The sequence below is a fragment of the Gouania willdenowi genome, chromosome 13 (assembly GCF_900634775.1).
Source record: "Gouania willdenowi chromosome 13, fGouWil2.1, whole genome shotgun sequence".
Lineage (NCBI taxonomy): Eukaryota > Metazoa > Chordata > Actinopteri > Blenniiformes > Gobiesocidae > Gouania > Gouania willdenowi.
This window is the reverse complement of record NC_041056.1, coordinates 18,024,913-18,041,871: the sequence shown is the minus strand read 5'-3', so window position 1 is coordinate 18,041,871 and position 16,959 is coordinate 18,024,913. Positions and strand designations below refer to the sequence as shown.

The 16,959-nt window shown below is 36.9% G+C and overlaps 1 protein-coding gene across 3 annotated transcripts in view; it reads right to left on the bottom strand.

The window, feature by feature from the left end:
* The window catches only part of cbl (Cbl proto-oncogene, E3 ubiquitin protein ligase), a 36,537-nt gene extending 23,416 nt beyond the window's left edge, over positions 1-13,121 (bottom strand). The window contains exons 1-2 of one of the 3 annotated variants that reach the window (XM_028464122.1): positions 12,267-13,121; positions 3,391-3,638 (exon numbers count right to left, since the gene is read on the bottom strand). In XM_028464122.1, the coding sequence (XP_028319923.1) occupies positions 3,391-3,638; positions 12,267-12,413 (395 nt within the window). In that variant the 5' untranslated portion in view covers positions 12,414-13,121. The remainder of the gene's footprint in view (positions 1-3,390; positions 3,639-12,266) is intronic. The other 2 variants (XM_028464121.1, XM_028464123.1) reach the window with 2 other exon arrangements.
* Between the last annotated feature and the right edge of the window lie 3,838 nt (positions 13,122-16,959).

Genomic DNA, 16,959 nt, shown 5'->3' with positions numbered 1-16,959 from the left:
ACATCATTGGTTGATTCCATTGCATTCTTAAGTGTGCGGACACCCATTGGTTCGTGCCAGAGCCACTGCCTTCCCAATTCATACAATAACTGGCTTTGTGTCTAACGCCTGCCTTCTCTGTGTGTGTGTGTTCAATTCCTCTACCTAAAGTAGGATTTTCTCTTTGCAAAGTCCCCTGATGCAACAAAGTTAAGTAGAGGATAGGTTTGAATACATCAGTGAGATGTTAGTCAGGTACAGTGTAAACCCAGCAGGTCTCTCAGAGCTATGGACACAGGTCTGATAGTGGAGCCCAGAGTTCACAGCAAACATGGTAAAGAAGCTTTTAGTTGTTATGCTGCAAAGAAGTAGTGGAACAAACAGAGCTATGACTTTAGCAGAGCTCAAGTCAGCATCCAATGTGAAGATTTTTTAAATCCAAATTAAAAGCACTCCTTTTTTGCTACTGCTTATGACAGAGGGATATTTTTTCATCATTTTATTGTATGAAAAAACCCTGTTCACTGTTGCACTTTTTAATAATGTAAAGCACATTGTATTGCCTATAAAATATGCTTACACATAAATAACTTGCCTTGAACAACTAAGTAGTGGTCCAAACAGAGTCTTCCTCTTCTGTCTTGTGGTATGTATCTTTTGTCTGAGATTAGAGCTGTGGTAGGCTGAGAATGAGCTGTCTCAGAGGAACTGAGACACAAGGCAAAGATATATCCATTTAGACAAACCTGATAAAACTTAAAGTGTACTTTCTATACAAGAGCAAGTACATTATGATTTTTTAAAAATCTTTTTTTAAGCAAACATGGTTCCCCGAGAGCTTTTAAAAAACAAATAAGTTTCCACCGGTTTACCATATCACAGTGTTCTATTTCTTTCTTTTGATTGAAGTCCAACAACTATTCCACATGTTTTATAAACATCTGAGTCATAACAGCCTGTAAATGACAAATCTACAGCAAAAAATGCAGCACTCCAAGAGATCAATTTCATGAGGAAATCTGTTGCAAACCAACTTCGTTTTTTGAGGTATTTGTGCTGCTTTGTTTAAGCTCTGGGCCTCAAGAACTAAACCACTATGGTCTCACTCAATGACTCACCCTTGGAGGTCAGCTCATTGCTCATTGTTGAATGACTGTTTGCTCTTAGTTGATTCACCACAGCGAAAAAATAACAAAAAACTGTGTGAATTCAAAAACCAGTAATACATTTAGAAAAACCTTCAGTAGTGATGCACCGAATATTCGGCCACCGAATATATTAGGCCAAATATTGCAAAAAAAGCAACATTCGGCCTTTGGTTTAGTGAGATAAAAGCAAGGCACAATAGTAGCGTGTGATGCAATGACGCAATCAAACAATGTGCAGTGATTTAGAGTCAGAAAAGTGTGTGCGAGTTGCTGCAGAACCAGAGCAGTAGCTCCTCCTTTACGCACACAAACATAGCCAGACTCTCTCCTTTCCGCTTATCGCTCTCCGTCGTCCGTCACCGCGTAAAAGTTGGAAGCCTGGACGGCTGCTGCTGCTGCTCTGGTTCCATAACAGAGTCCATCGTTAGCGCTGTGAGCCACAAATCCGTAAATATCCCCATCGTTTCCTCCTTACACTACACCGGATCTCGCTGCATAGGCTGGTGTAGCATTAGCAGGAAGTGCTAACAGCTGATGTGTGTAAACAATGGGTCCGTGGCTGCAAGCAGTGACTCCCAACACGATCGGCAGCAGAAAAAGTTGTGCAGTTTGGGGATCCAGTAGTGCAGTTTGTATTTACATATATGGCAATAAAGTATAATATATATTCTATATTAAACCGCAGTGTTTGTTTTAGCTGTTAGATAGTTGGAGAGGGAGGAGCTTTTTTAACAAAATGTGGAATAACAAGGGAGGGAGGAAAAATAACTTTTTCAACTTTGGTCCTCTGAATGAGGCTAAAGGGATGTATATCACTGTAGCAAAACGATTAGAAAGTAATTTTTTTCATCATACCTCCCCTTTAAGGCACTTTAGTTTTTTTTGGAATGCATGTTTTGTTTTATTTGAAGGGTTAATATAAATGGAAAAAACTTTTTTTGAAAAGCAAAGGCTACTGGAATATTTAAAAAATGTCAGAATATTCAATAAACATTTACTTAAAAAAAAAAAAACCGTCTTATTAATTCTTATTAATTAATTATTCTGGGCTATTTATGCACTATTAAAAAAAATAGTAAAAAACTTAACAACCGCATTCAATATTCGGTATTCAGCGTTTATATTTTATTCGGCTTTGGCCACAAATTTCCATTTCGGTGCATCCCTAACCTTCAGGTATGAAAATTCCAATATTCTGATTTTGTCACAGCCACATTGTTACCATTATGCAGCAGTAAATTGACAAAATTAAACAAAAACCTAAAACCTTGAAGAAAACGAAAGTCATTAATAAAGGGATACTCAACCCAAATGACAAAGACAGCTTAACTGAACTTTTTATCACTGGATTTTTATTTTACATTACCAAAATACCTTTAGTACTTCATCTTCCGTACTGCTAAGAGTTGCTAGCTAATAAATCAAGCTACATGTCTAGAGTCTGGCCTGAATGGGATAATGTTAGATACAAGTTCAACTTCTGTTTTATTAGCTCTCTGTTGTAAGCTATTAAAGCTAATAGAGCATTTTGTACCATTTCCCTACATACGCTACGTGATAAGTTACAACCCTGTCTAATGGAATTTCAGCTCCAACGTGTTATGGTACAAAGCAGAAAAATGAAACAGATCCATCAAGCATCTAGACTAGTGTATACACATCAGAGCAGGTGCTAATTAGCACTGCCAGTACTTTGAACAGACAAAAAGCTCCCGCAAGTCAAGAATCCCCATGTAGCATCTTTGAGAGTTTCTTTTCTTCTTCAAAGATTAAACCAGAGCAACTTTTATCATTTACCAAAATCCCTCTAAGGATCAGGCAACAACACACTTATTTAAATGATGTGATGAACACAGCCATTGCTCTAGGGGTTAGCAAAATAAGCAGTACAAAAGTACTGACACAAGAAAAGATAGAATGCAGTGATAAAAGTCCAAAAAACTAAGTTAAAGGCAGGCAGCTGTAGATTAACCCCAATTCTTCCCACATCATGCACCATGCTAAAAACCACAACACCTCACTCCTCTTGTTTTGTTACATCTTAAGCTACAACCACCCTGAGGGCTGGGGATTTGTGCAATGCTCAAATTCTGCAAGAACATGAATCACTATTGATAATTTACTGCGGTAGTGCGATGACTCAGATTTAACCATTCTACTGAGATTTATTAAGTAGTGTTGCTAATGGCCCGGCAACAGTTTCATGCCATTAGATGCCATCAATATATTTATATGACGTTTCTTTTCAGACCACCTGATTTACCTTGGTTGTGAATTCTCCTCATACATGCGCTCTTTGCCCTCCTTAAACAAGCTGATAGTCTGCTTAGTCTTCTTGGTTAGGTTCTCCATGAAAACCCGGAAGTACTCGTTGTCCCCAAGAGTCTCCATTTTGCCCTCATATCGAGACAAAATGGTGCGCAGGTGCTGGTAGGTGTCAGGCAGCAGGTCCAGGATATAGGGAGGGCTGTTCTTCAGAGCCAATTTGGGGTTTTGGCAGAGGCGCACCACCTGCAGAGGAGGATGTGGGGGGCGATAAGACACCGTTAGAAACAAGAAAAGGGTAGCAGAAGGTGCATGACTAGCAACAAGCAAGAAAGTGACAGAATAAGCAGCAAGGAGAATGACTAGAAGAGAAAACCACAACAAACCCTGAACTGCATCATATGCATTTATAATTTGTGCACCAAGAAGAGCTACTTTAGGTTTTATAACTCTTTGTCTAAGCTTTAGAATTTTTACTCAAGAGTGAAAATAACTACAGAAGATTTGTTGTCAATAAAACTGGATAGATGACGACCACAATAGAAAAGATGTTAGAAGAAAGGCCTCCGTTTGACTCCCATTAAAGGCACCACTTCTTATTATAGTTGTAGTGAAGTGAAGCCAAACCTGAACAATGCGCATCAGGGGTGCCAGACTCCAGTCCGCAAGGGCCAGATTCTTGAGACTTTTAGAGGTGTCCCTGCTCAAACACACCTGAATCAACTGAATGGCTCGTTATCATGCTTCTGCAGAGCTTGATGACAACACATTGATTTCAACCAGGTGTGTTGGAGCAGGGAGACATCGAAAGTCTCAGGAATCCGGCCCTCGAGGACTGGCCCTGATGTGCATGACCTAAACTGGCTATAAACTCCTTATACTGTTGTATGTGATGTTGGTGGTTCTTGCACAATACGTTTTCATTTTTATGTCTTTTTTTAAATTGAAAATCAAAACAATATCATTTATATTGTACAGATATCTTTATCTATTGTGTTTAAGGTTCATTCAAGCGCTTGTATTTTTGGTTATGGTTATGAATTGTTATAAACAAAGTTGTTGTAAATAACAAAGCTTAATGGATATTCAAATGGGCCAAAAATACCAACCCCCCCAAAAAAACAAACAAACACACAGACCAAATATTTCCAATGTAATAAATACAATAATTTAAAGAGAAGTTGAAGAATTGGTTCTGTATTTAAACCTAAAAAAATTAAGGAATGGTTTGTAGTTTATAGTGGCATCCAACTTGGGCCACATTTTTAAATACCCACTACTTGGAATTGGACAGTAGGGTTACAACAATCATTGGCAACTTTCTTAAGTGTTCGTACCTAGAAACCGCTGCGTTTAAACTTCCCTAATTCCATCTGCATAAGCAGTAATATACAGTATTTTTTCTTAAAAAGCAGTCCCCCCTCGCTGATTCAACAGCAATTGATGAACAACACAATGATATCCAGCTGGATTTCTTAGAAATACATCAACCTAAACCCTGCATTAATACTTGATGCTTGAGTAAAACAAGTTTCTGAAGCCATGTATCATCCTCGGTAATATTGAACTTGTCTCCAGAGGTCTCACTGTGCTGCTGCACTGACAATTAAACATGGCCCTGGCTGACAGACAGCCTACGAACGCCACAAAGCCCTCCATAGATACATTAATTTCTATTGTTATGTATTCTAGAAACACTTAAAGAGAACTCAGTTGTGTCAATGGAGAAGCACAACTTTTCACTTCTATAAAAAAAAAAAAACAAGCCATGTCCTGATTTGAACCTGGGCTGATTTTGAGCTCAGCAATAAATAAAAATGATATATCAATAGCAGGACGTGGCAACTTTATGTTCTGCTAAACAGCAGCGAAGCACGAGAAGAGTTTATTCAGCATCTCTAGAGAAGAACACAGTCACACTGAAGCAATGGTGGGACTATGTTTTTTTTTTTTTTTTGTTTTTTTTTTTACAGCTTGTGAAATGTGGAGAATGGCCATCAAAAGGTCAGTTTCCTGCGGACACGGGGTATAAATATTTCCTTTTAACGACATAAATTGAACATTGTTAAAAAATGTCTACAACATGAAGACTACCAGAGAATAAAAGTATCAAAGGAAATCCATAATGTAACACATGAAGTGAGATACACTACATAGATAAAAAACATTCAACTCAAATACAATAATAGAAAAAATAAAATAAAATAAAACAAACAGCATTTTAAATAAAGAAATTGGATTTACAGAAAAATGCAAATGAGACATCTGTCAGCTGACATTGTCATTCTCAGTTAAATTGTATTGAATGAAAGTGTTATAGAAGCCAAATAAAAATGTATTTATATTTAGATAAAGAAAAATTAAACAGAAGATGTAATAATAATAATATTACAGCATTTGCACAATGATTGAAACTACAAGGGTTTAATGTCTGGTGAAATATGTTTTATTTCTTCTTGTATCTTCTGACATGCAGGTACTTATAACCTAAAATGAGAAAACACAAGTTCCTGCATGTATTTACAGAAGGCTGAACGTTTTGAGTGCTACCAAATGTCAGAGTACATTAGGGCTTGAAGTAGAAGAAGCAGACAGCCTTCAAGCCAAACTGCATTCCACTCTTCATTTTCTGCTGCCTTCTGACTGTCACTCTGTTCTGGAGGAATAGCACTCCTGATAGAGGCCTGGTTGATTTTCTACACCAAGTACACAGAGTCCAAAAGTTAACCAAATTCATATGGGAAGATCTACTGTTTAAATACTTTCCTTAGACTAAAGTAAAAACTAAATCTTGACTGAACGACCATTTACAGCTGGGGTGTCGAACTCATTTTAGTCCAGGGGCCAAATATGGACCAGTTTGACCATAGACTTTAGGTGGGAAAAAAAGAACAACTTTAACTTTATTGAACTTTATTCAATTCACTTAAAAAAATCTCAATTTTGTTACCAATGTTTGTGTAAATTAGTGGAATTTAGTAGAATTGTTTGTGAGTAATTGCAAGATATGTGAAAAAAAGACAGTTATTTCCACAATTTGCAATTAAAAATGCATTCATGTGATATAAACAAAGGAAAAATGAAAGCCCCTAAATATAATGTGGAGTTAATGAATTTGAGAAACTGTATCTACAACTGGATTATTTGGTAATTTACACAATAATTCATGTTTTCTGTCATTTTTACTTTCTCCTGAGGGCTGAATTGGGTGCTTTAAAGAGCCGAATTTGGCCCCCGGTAGGGCCGGGACAACGCGTCATTGTAAAAAATACGTCGACACTAAATATCCGCACTGATGAGTCGTCCGACCAAAACAAACGTGAGTGGCTAACGTGAGTGGCTCCTCCTAGTTTTAACAGTGCAAGGCAGTGTAGACACTCACACAACACTTTCTTAAGGTAAAGGCAAGGCAAGGCAAATTTATTTGTATAGCGCATTTCATACTCAAGGCAACTCAATGTGCTTTACATGATAAAACATTCAATTGTTTAAAATCAATAAGAACATCTAAAATCATCAGTAAAATCAATTAAAATCATCAGTAAAATCAATTAAAATCATCAGTAAAATCATCATGACATCAACAACATGACAAAAAATCTCTCTCAATCATATGCAGTAGAGAAAAAAAAAGTGCCTTTAACTTTGATTTAAAAATGTTCACATTGGATGCTGACTTCAGCTCTGCTGGCAGTTTGTCCTACTTCTTTGCAGCATAACAACTAAAAGCAGCATCACCATGTTTACTGTGAGCTCTGGGCTCCACTATCTGACCTGTGTCCATAGATCTGAGAGACCTGCTGGGTTCATACCTGACTAACATGTCACTGATGTATTCTGGACCAAACCCATTCACAGATTTATACACCAGCAGCAGAACTTTAAAGTCTATTCTGAGGCTGACTGGGAGCCAGTGTAAAGACTTTAAAACTGGAGTATTGTGTTCTGACCTCTTTGTTCTGGTTAAGACCCGAGCTGCAGCGTTCTGAACCAGCTGTAGCTGTTTGATGCTCTTTTGGGGGATTCCTGTCAGAAGACCATTACAATAGTCCAGTCTGCTGGATATAAAAGCATGGACCAGTTTCTCCTGATCTTTCTGAGCCATTAAACCTTTCACTCTGGAGATGTTCTTTAGGTGGTAGAAGGCTGTTTTTGTGATAGATTTGATCTGACTGCTGAATGTAAGATCTGAGTCAATCAGAACACCAAGGTTTTTGACTTGGTCTTTAGCTTTTAAAGATCGAGACTCAAGATAATTGCTGACAGCAGTCCTCTTTTCCTTGTTACCAAAGACAATCACCTCCATCTTTTCATGGTTTAGTTGAAGGAAGTTTTCACTCATCCAGCAGTTTACTTTTTCTAAACAGTCACACAACACCTCAATGGGACCATAGTCATCTGGGTTCAGTGATAGATATAGTTGTGTGTCATCTGCGTAGCTCTGATAATCAACCTTACAGTTCTGTAAAATTTGTCCTAAAGGAAGCATATAAAGGCTAAACAGAATAGGTCCAAGAACAGATCCCTGAGGAACCCCACAGGACATTGGTAATCTGTCAGATTCAAAGTTTACAATGCTTACAAAATAGCTTCGCTCCTCCAAGTATGACTTAAACCATTGCATTACTTTTCCATTTAGTCCAACCCATGTTTGCAATCTGTGCAACAAAATTGTATGATCTACAGTGTCAAATGCAGCACTTAGATCCAACAGAATGAGAACAGATACTTTTCCTGAATCAGTGTTCAACCTTATGTCATTGATCACTTTGATAAGAGCAGTTTCAGTGCTGTGATGAGAACAAAAACCTGACTGAAATTTATCAAATATTTTGTTGAATGTTAAGAATTGACTCAGTTGGTTGAAGACCACCTTCTCAATGATCTTGGCCATGAATGGAAAGTTGCTGATTGGTCTATAGTTAGCCAGTATAGAGGCATCCAGTGTTCTCTTTTTTAACAGAGGTTTCACAGCAGCTACTTTCAGGAATTTTGCTACGGTGCCTGATTGGAATGAGCAGTTAATTATCTGACACAAATCAGTGACAATTGACTTTACAACAGTTTTAAAGAAGTTTGAGGGTATTGTGTCAAGGCAACACGTTGATGGATTCAGCTGCTGAACAGTCTCCTCTATTGTTTTTGGGTTCACTGTAATAAACTCTAACATTGTAGTTGACTCATCCCTCAGTGGTTGAAGATGTTCAAGCTTTTTGTGATTTTGCTGGTTTGTTCTAATGTTTGACCTTATTGATTGTATTTTTTCATTGAAATATACAGCAAATTCATTGCATTTTCCAGCTGACAGTAATTCAGGGGCTATCTGATCTGGGGGGGTTGTGAGCTTTTCAATTACAGAAAACAACGTGCGAGAGTTGTTGACATTTTTGGCAATAATTTCAGAAAAGTATTGCTGCCTTGCTTTGAACAAGCCATCATTGAATTTTCGCAGACTTATTTTGTACAGTTCTAGATGAATTTGGAGTTTTGTTGATCTCCATTTACGCTCAGCTCTTCTACAGTCAGATTTCAAATTCTGCATTATCTCAGTCCTCCTCCAAGGTGTTTTCTGTGTGTTTGGTTTTCTCTTAGTTTTGATTGGAGCCACCACATCTATGACATTACAGACTTTTCTATTATACTCATCCAGAAGATCATCAACTGTCTCAGCACTCACTGTTGGTGTCATTGCTATGGCTTCCATAAACTGTGCACTTGTGTTCTCATTTATGTACCTTTTCTTTAAACACACATAACTAGGGGGAACAGATGTTACAGTCTCTAGGTCAAAAAAGACACAGAAATGATCAGATAGAGCTAAGTCTCTTACATCAACAGCAGAGATATCAACACCTTTAGAGATAACCAGATCCAAAGTGTGAACTTGAGTGTGTGTCGGACCAGTCACATGTTGTGTAAGACCAAAAGTATCCATTAAAGCATACAGTTCTTTGGCAGTATTGTCCATGTTATTGTCTACATGAATATTTAAGTCACCTGTTATTATTAAAAAGTTGTATTCAGTGCATACAACTGACAGCAGTTCAGCAAACTCATCCATGAATTCTCCAGAATATTTTGGGGGTCTATAAACGACTAAAAACAGAACTCTTGAATCACCCTTCAGTAAGAATGACATATATTCAAAGGAGATAAAATCCCCAAATATTATTTCTTTGCACTGAAATTTTGATTTAAAAATGGTAAAGGGAAAGTTTGTTTTTTGTTGGAAAAGCACTTTCTGTGTTAGAGTTGGAATTTTGAGTTTAAGAAAAATGTGATTGGCAGAGTATTAATTTAGGTTATTTCTATGTGTATGAAGAATTAAAAGATGCAATTTTTTCAGTAAGCTAGGCCAATGTGTTTTAAACATAAATATTACATTCTGTTGGTTGAGGAAGGACACCATGACAGGCACCATGACTGCCTTTTTTTTTTTTTTATTGAATGCTACCTCTGACTCTAAATGCATTATTTTGTAGTTTTATATTTTACTTTAACTTTATTTTTGAATTTTGAGTTGAGGAGCAATAAGCATGTACTGTATTGCAATGTTAAGGAATTCATGTTTTTTTTTTTTTTCTCATTTTAGATAACATGTATAAATTACTTTTAGTCAATTAATGGGGAGATAATTGATAATTGAATCGAGTCGAATGGAACTGGAAAAAAAGAATCGTTAGATTAATCGTAGCATTAAAAAAATATCATTGTTTAAAAAATAATTGTTTATCCCAGCCCTAGTCCCCGGGTCTTGAGTTTAACACGTGATTTACCTCCATCCATCTGTTTAGCTTTGTATGAAATAAAGAATGTTTCATACAAAAAGTACATTATTTTTAAAATAACACTTGAATGGGTAGTGCACAAAATGGAACCACCTAGTTTGTTGTGAACTTGCAGCTGTGATCTGGGGGTACCAGTGTGCTGTTCTCTGAACACACTTAGAGCTCACCTAACCTGGAAAAACTACAAACGTTTTCAACTCATCCGGCGTTTACACCTGCTTTTCTTGTTGTGGGGAACCAGCGTTCTCACAAAGAAGGTACGCTACGATATACGGATAGTTTAGCTAGTGGTGAAAACAATGCAAAAATATGAATAATCAGAGAGAGACAAATGAACCTGGGGATATCAATGGAGGAAATGCACTCATTGTGTCAATAAACAGCTTTTCATATGTTCAATGCTTGATTTAAAAAAGCAAAAAAGGTGTGTGAGTGTGTGTGTGTGTGTGGGGAGGGGGGTAAAGACATTTTGATTTTCATAAACCTACAACACAAGATTGGGTTTCAGTTTAGATACATGCATGACAAACATCGTTGCGTTCATTGCTATAAATTGTTTAAGTTAACATAAGCTAACCAAAACGTGTCATCGCTGGTATGGAGCTTCTATGCAAGCTTGGAGGGAGACATCACATTTACCATCTGCAAGACATTTGACAAATAATTTTTTTTCCTTCATTTTACCATATTTAACACGGCAAATTCCACCTTTAAAAATATATATCTGACAAAAATAAACATTTTAGGGTTAGGGATAGAGTTACGGTTAGGTTTAGGAATAGAGTTAGAGTTACAGTTAGGGTTAGGGCTAAAATAAAAGGGTTAGCGGGGCAGCTAAAAATAAACATGAGCTAAAATACAAACTACGGACCTTTAAGTCACGTGGTGCACATATCACGTGACCTAAACTGGCCAATGGGGGGCGCTGCGTAGCCATAGAGTGACAGTCTACAGATATGTTTAAGTACACGTAGCCGCCGCCTACATTTACAGTCCTAGAAGAAGAAAAACACTAAAAAAACAATAGCAATTAGACGTAATATAACAGCCACTACAGAACATCAAAAAAACATCAAAAACTTTTTTAATAGACTGTAAAAATAATTATCACTTTCTTAATCTCAAGTTTGATTTTTTTTTAAACTTTTTTTTTTTTCCATAAATGCCAAAAATCAGGAAAGTTATTTGTACCTTTATCAGTTATTGGCCAAATTCTCAGTTATCAGATCAGTTGGGGAGAAAAATTTAAAATGTTGGTGAAATAGACTTAAATTTCAGATTCCTACAAGTACCCAAGCTTTAATCTGAACAAAAAACTTGAATGGACCATGCAAATGCATAATGTAGGCAAGGCCAGGGCACAATTGGTCAATGTAGCAACTTAAACCATTTTAAGAGCAAAATCAATCAATAAAATCTATTATTGGATTACTTTGCAAAACATCTTATTGAATTTTTACTGACATGTCACCATTGAGGGACGAATACCGACTTATTTTGGAGTGATGATGCTACAGTAAATGCAATCTTTATTAAGTCTGGGAAATATTCTTCATTAAATATTTAAACTAAGGCCTCACAAAGGAAGTGAAAATTACAGGAAACTATGGTTCAAACTGTTGACTTAAGAAATAAAGCTGTGAATAAAGCCTCGCGAGTGCATCTTCCTTAAAGATTCTTGTACATTTATCTGTTTATTATTATTATTATAGCAAACAGTTTGTAAAGCAGCTTTGCTTCACCAAAATACATTTCAACTAACCTTGTTAGCCGAGAGTTATCAGTATTAGCCAACATGTGCACTCCACATTTACTGTCAGTGAGCGAACCTTATAAAATGTCACGTTGTAGTCAAAGAAATACATTGACTTTAGCTGGAAGCATTAAAACACAACACAGTAAGAGTTGGATACAAGCTAATGTTAGCTGCGCGACCCTATCCCAGCTGATTAGCTAACTTTAACGTTAGCATCAACAGAGCAGACGTAGCCGTAGATTAGCTAGCTTATCGCTAGTTAGCTGAGCTCAGCTAGCAGTCAACAAGTCAGCTAACGTTAACCGCTGGTTAGCAGTGGTCACCACAAACCTTGTCCATCAGTTTCCAGCACTTCTCCACCGTCTTTTTGTCCACGGCCCCGGGTTGGTGATGGGTGTGGAGGTGGTGATGATGAGGCTGGAAGGCATCCTTCATCATGTTGATGAGACCCCCGCCTTTCTTCAGGTTCCCTGCCATGGCCGGGTTCGGTAAGGGTTGGCCAGAGCTGCGAGCAGGCGAGGTCACAGGGGGACCGATCGAACCACCACCTGGAGTGAGCTAGCCCTGGCGATGGTGATCCGGTAACCCCCTGTGAGGACTGCGCCTGAGTGGCGATTCCGAGCCAGGGTTCGACTGGGGGTGATAGGAAGGAGGGACGACTATTGGATTAAACGTCCATCAGAAAAATTAACATCCATTTTATGGTTAAAAGTCCGAAGTGTAGATGAGGTCCAGAGCAATGTTCTGCATCAAGTACCCTGTGCCCATACGGGACCCAGGGAGGCTAATTCTACGAGCCCCTGCTGGCCCTCCACCAGAGGACAAAGGCACAGTTTCTCCGAACTGGAACGTGTTCTCTGCTCTTGACAACCACCGACGCCGTTGCTCTGTTTTATCCCCAGCAGCAGCTCTCTACGCCGTGTCCCGACGGGAAGTTGTGCGCCTGTGTGACAGCGGAGTCAGCGCCGTCCTCTGCGGGCTGAGAGCCGGGGAAACACGGGGGGCTCACCGGGGCTGAAGCCTGGTTACCAAAAAAAAAAAAAAACTACGGCCTCACACGAGATCAGAGTCTGAATAAATTATTGTGGCAATTAAACATTGCCCAGTAGTTTTCTGTTTCCCCCCTCGTGACGTGTATGTGCGGCCCTTTCCTCTGCTGGACGGCCTCTTCCGTTCAGCCCTCCTACTTCCTCGCCAACTCCACGCCTTTTCCGAGCGCGCTCACGATGTATGAGGGTAGCCGGGCGCGCGCCTCAGCTAGTTTAGCGTCTAAAAAGATTTGGACCCTGTCAGCTACATAGAGCTGTGAGAGTACTGATAGGTACAAGTACGGTCACGTGATTGAAATTGTACTTAAGTACAAGTAAGTCATAGATGAAATACTCAAGTACAAGTAAAATTGAGCTCAATTAAATAGTACTCCGAGTAAAAGTTACTAGTTACTTTCACCCCCCACTAGTGGTGAGTAATGGCAAGGATGTTGCAATACGATACGTATGACGATACTTGGATCAGGATACGATATTATCACGATATATTGCGATATTCTACCAAGTTAATATCAAAATTAAACGTAGAGATGAAAAATCAAGTCGCCGTATATATGTTCATCATAAGATATTGATCATTCAGAGGACAAATTGAGTCAAAACGTATTTGCTTCAAGACGTTTTATTTATTATAAAATAGTTCTGTGAAGGACACGCTGAAAACATTTTTCATCTATTTTGGTCTCGTCCCTATTCTAACAAATTGCGGAATGACATCTGTAAAGTGATCTCTGCTCGTATTGAACCTTGCTTCTCCTTATGCTTTGAACACATCGTTTGGCCTTATCGATTATACAGTACATCTGTGAGAAAGAATCAATTCTACATCATTAACCTTATTATACTTCTAGCTAAATGGCATATTCACAAATGTCAATACACAGAACAGAAACCACTGCTTTCTGTTTCTGAAAATGAAGTCAAACAACATATGAAAACCATCAAACACTCCATTAATATGAAAGCCATTAAGACTTCTGATATGTGTTCTCTTCAATATTTTTGTATAATATTTTAACTCAGAAGCTGTGCCTCTGTGCGTTTGTCCCCCCTGGTGGTTGTTATTGCAGTATTTGTTCTGTACTGTTTTATATTTTTTGAATAAAGTTTGAAAAAAAAAAAAAAAATTCAGCGTCCAAAAAACCTGATGATGCTTGGCATTAATAACTAGTCATATGTTTGTCTGGCAGAAAAAATAAGTTGGAATTCATTCCTATACACTAATGCGCATTAATAACATTTTTACATGATTAAGAAATGAATGATGTACATTTTAAACTAAACTGTCATAACATTATTAATTAATTACTTAATGAACCCAGCAGGTCTCTCAGATCTATGGACACAGGTCAGATAGTGGAGTCTAGAGTTCATAGCAAACATGGTGACGCTGCTTTTAGTTGTTATGCTGCAAAGAAGTGGAACAAACTGCAGCAGAGCTAAAGACAGCATTTTTAAAGCCAAGTCAAAAGCACTCCTTTTCTCTACTGCATATAAGAGAGATTTATTTTTAAATACTTTTATTGTTGATTTAATGTTGTTATTGTTGATTTTAAACTCTGTTTAATGTTCTAATGATTTCATTGATTTTTAAACAGTTTAATGTTTTGTGTTCCACTTTTCTATGAACAATGAAACGTGAGGGAAGTAGCCTGATCATTACCTTTCAGTTTAAGTCATACATGTAGACTTTTATTTTTTAAAATTTTGTTATCAACTGGACAAAATGACAAGTCTACAGATGTTATAGGTTTGACAAGTGTATTCTAGGCTATATTAGGTACTCTAGGTTAATAACTGATGATGACTGTTAAGGTTCCAGAATTGAGTAAGGGGATTTCATTCATGGAAAAATATAGCTATACTCCTATTGGGGTAAATTAGAAATGTGCAAATTAGGAACCCATAAAATACTAACGAACAGTTTGCCATTAAATAGAAAACCTAAGTGTGCTCCACACCAGCAAAGAAAACTTCAGAGAATACTTTTCTCAAAAGTTGTCTAAGAACACACATAAAGTAGAACACACACATAAACTTTAGGGCAGTTGTTGTTTTGACTTATTATTGTTTATTAAAAAAAATGGTTGATTATATAATAATTCAATAATTATATGAACAAGAAATTCAAAAATGAAATGCGGAGGCTTAGCTTAATCAAATAGCTTGTCTGTCTTGATAATCATTTTTTTGTTTACAAATATTTATTTATCATTGGTTTTCAGAGACATATTTGAATAAAACATTTGGATACCATGGTAACGCTGAGCTGTATACCAAAAAAAAAAAAAAAAATACAAACAGTTCTGGAATATATCCAGAAAACATGTCAGGCAGCCAGGACATCAAACCGTACATCCATAACATCTATAATAATAAAGAAAATTAAAAACAAGAAGAACAGGTTAAATTATTCATGAAAATAAACAATAAAGATTAGGAGCCAACCTCCATTCAGCCCATTAAGAGCTTGCAACTTGTCTAAAACGATTAAAGAATCCACTACAAACTAAGGCTAAGCAAAAAATAGATTTATCGAATTTGTATTGGCATGTATAATTTTTTATTTGTACTATGCTCAGATGCTAAGGGAATAGTTTATGTTTTTAATTGTAATGTTATAAAATATGTCGTTATCTGATTTCTTAATCAGAAAATTTAAGCTACTGTGACGTTGCTGTTGCACTTTTGTTTAAACCTGAGTTAACGCTTGAAATAGTTGAATGACAGAGTCTCATTTACTTTTTATTTTGGGATTGTTTTATGCATTTAACTCTTGAGGACAATCACAGCAATAAAGTTGCACTTTTGACAATATATCTGATGTCTGCAGTTATTTTTAAGTGCATTGGAAAACAAATTGAAAATTGAATTGAAACTCGAATTTTTCTTTAAAAAATCAGAGATTTTTTTTTTTTAGGCAAAATCGCCCAGCGCTACTACAGACTTAACAATTGAAGTAGGAGGCATAAATTTAGGTATTTAGAACAAGTGTCTGGTCATTATTTTGTCCATATGCAATTATATAATCTACAATATCCTTTATCTTGAAGGTTGTCAAAAAGGTGCAAAGTTGGAGAAAAAAAAAAAAAGGTGAGAGATTTTGTTCAAAAGCTGTGGGTACGAGAAAAAAAGACTCCAAGGATATCAGCTGTTCTACGGACAGATAAAGCTATAAATCAGTCTCTATTTTATTCATAACAATGAGTCATTAGCTAAATTCTGCATTCATTAGCTTCACAAGGTGAGTCGGTGTCATGCAAAATGACTGACAGTGATGAGATAAATGTTATTGCCAGTGTTCATTTTCTTGATTGAAAATTTCTGCCGTAGTTTGGACTAGATTTTTTAACGTGACAATAACGTGACTGTGACTAAAACTGTACCGAAATATATGACATTTTTCTCAACTAATAAAACCAAAACTAATCAAAATCCTATCAGAACTCATGTGATAATGTGATCTTGTACGCATTGATCATGTCAAATCTGTAATTTCAAACATTAATTTCACACCATATCAGGTTGATTAATTGTAATGACATCTTTTTTTAAAAAAAATAAAATGCATAAATGCTTCATAGTTTAGTCAACAATATCTTTAACAGATTTAGTCGACTAAAATCTTAATGTCATTTAGTTGACTAAAACTAACTGAAATAGTCCTGATGATTAGATTTTGACTTAAAACTAAATTTTAATTTGGTGTCAAAATGAACAATGGTGACTGCAGACCTTAGCTGGTGGAGCTGAGCAACGTGGGACAATTGGATGGAAAGGTCAGCAAAAAAAAAAAGAAAGTTAACAATACACTTTGATGAGAAGATTTTGTTATTGACCTTCAACTGTGATGACATTTATGAGAGTTTTCTCCAGCCTTGTGTCTGGAAGAACATAAAGAGGTGAGAAAAAGAAGGGTGATTAAGTGGAACTGTATAAAGATGCCATCAACGCAGACCTCCAACACAAGCAGG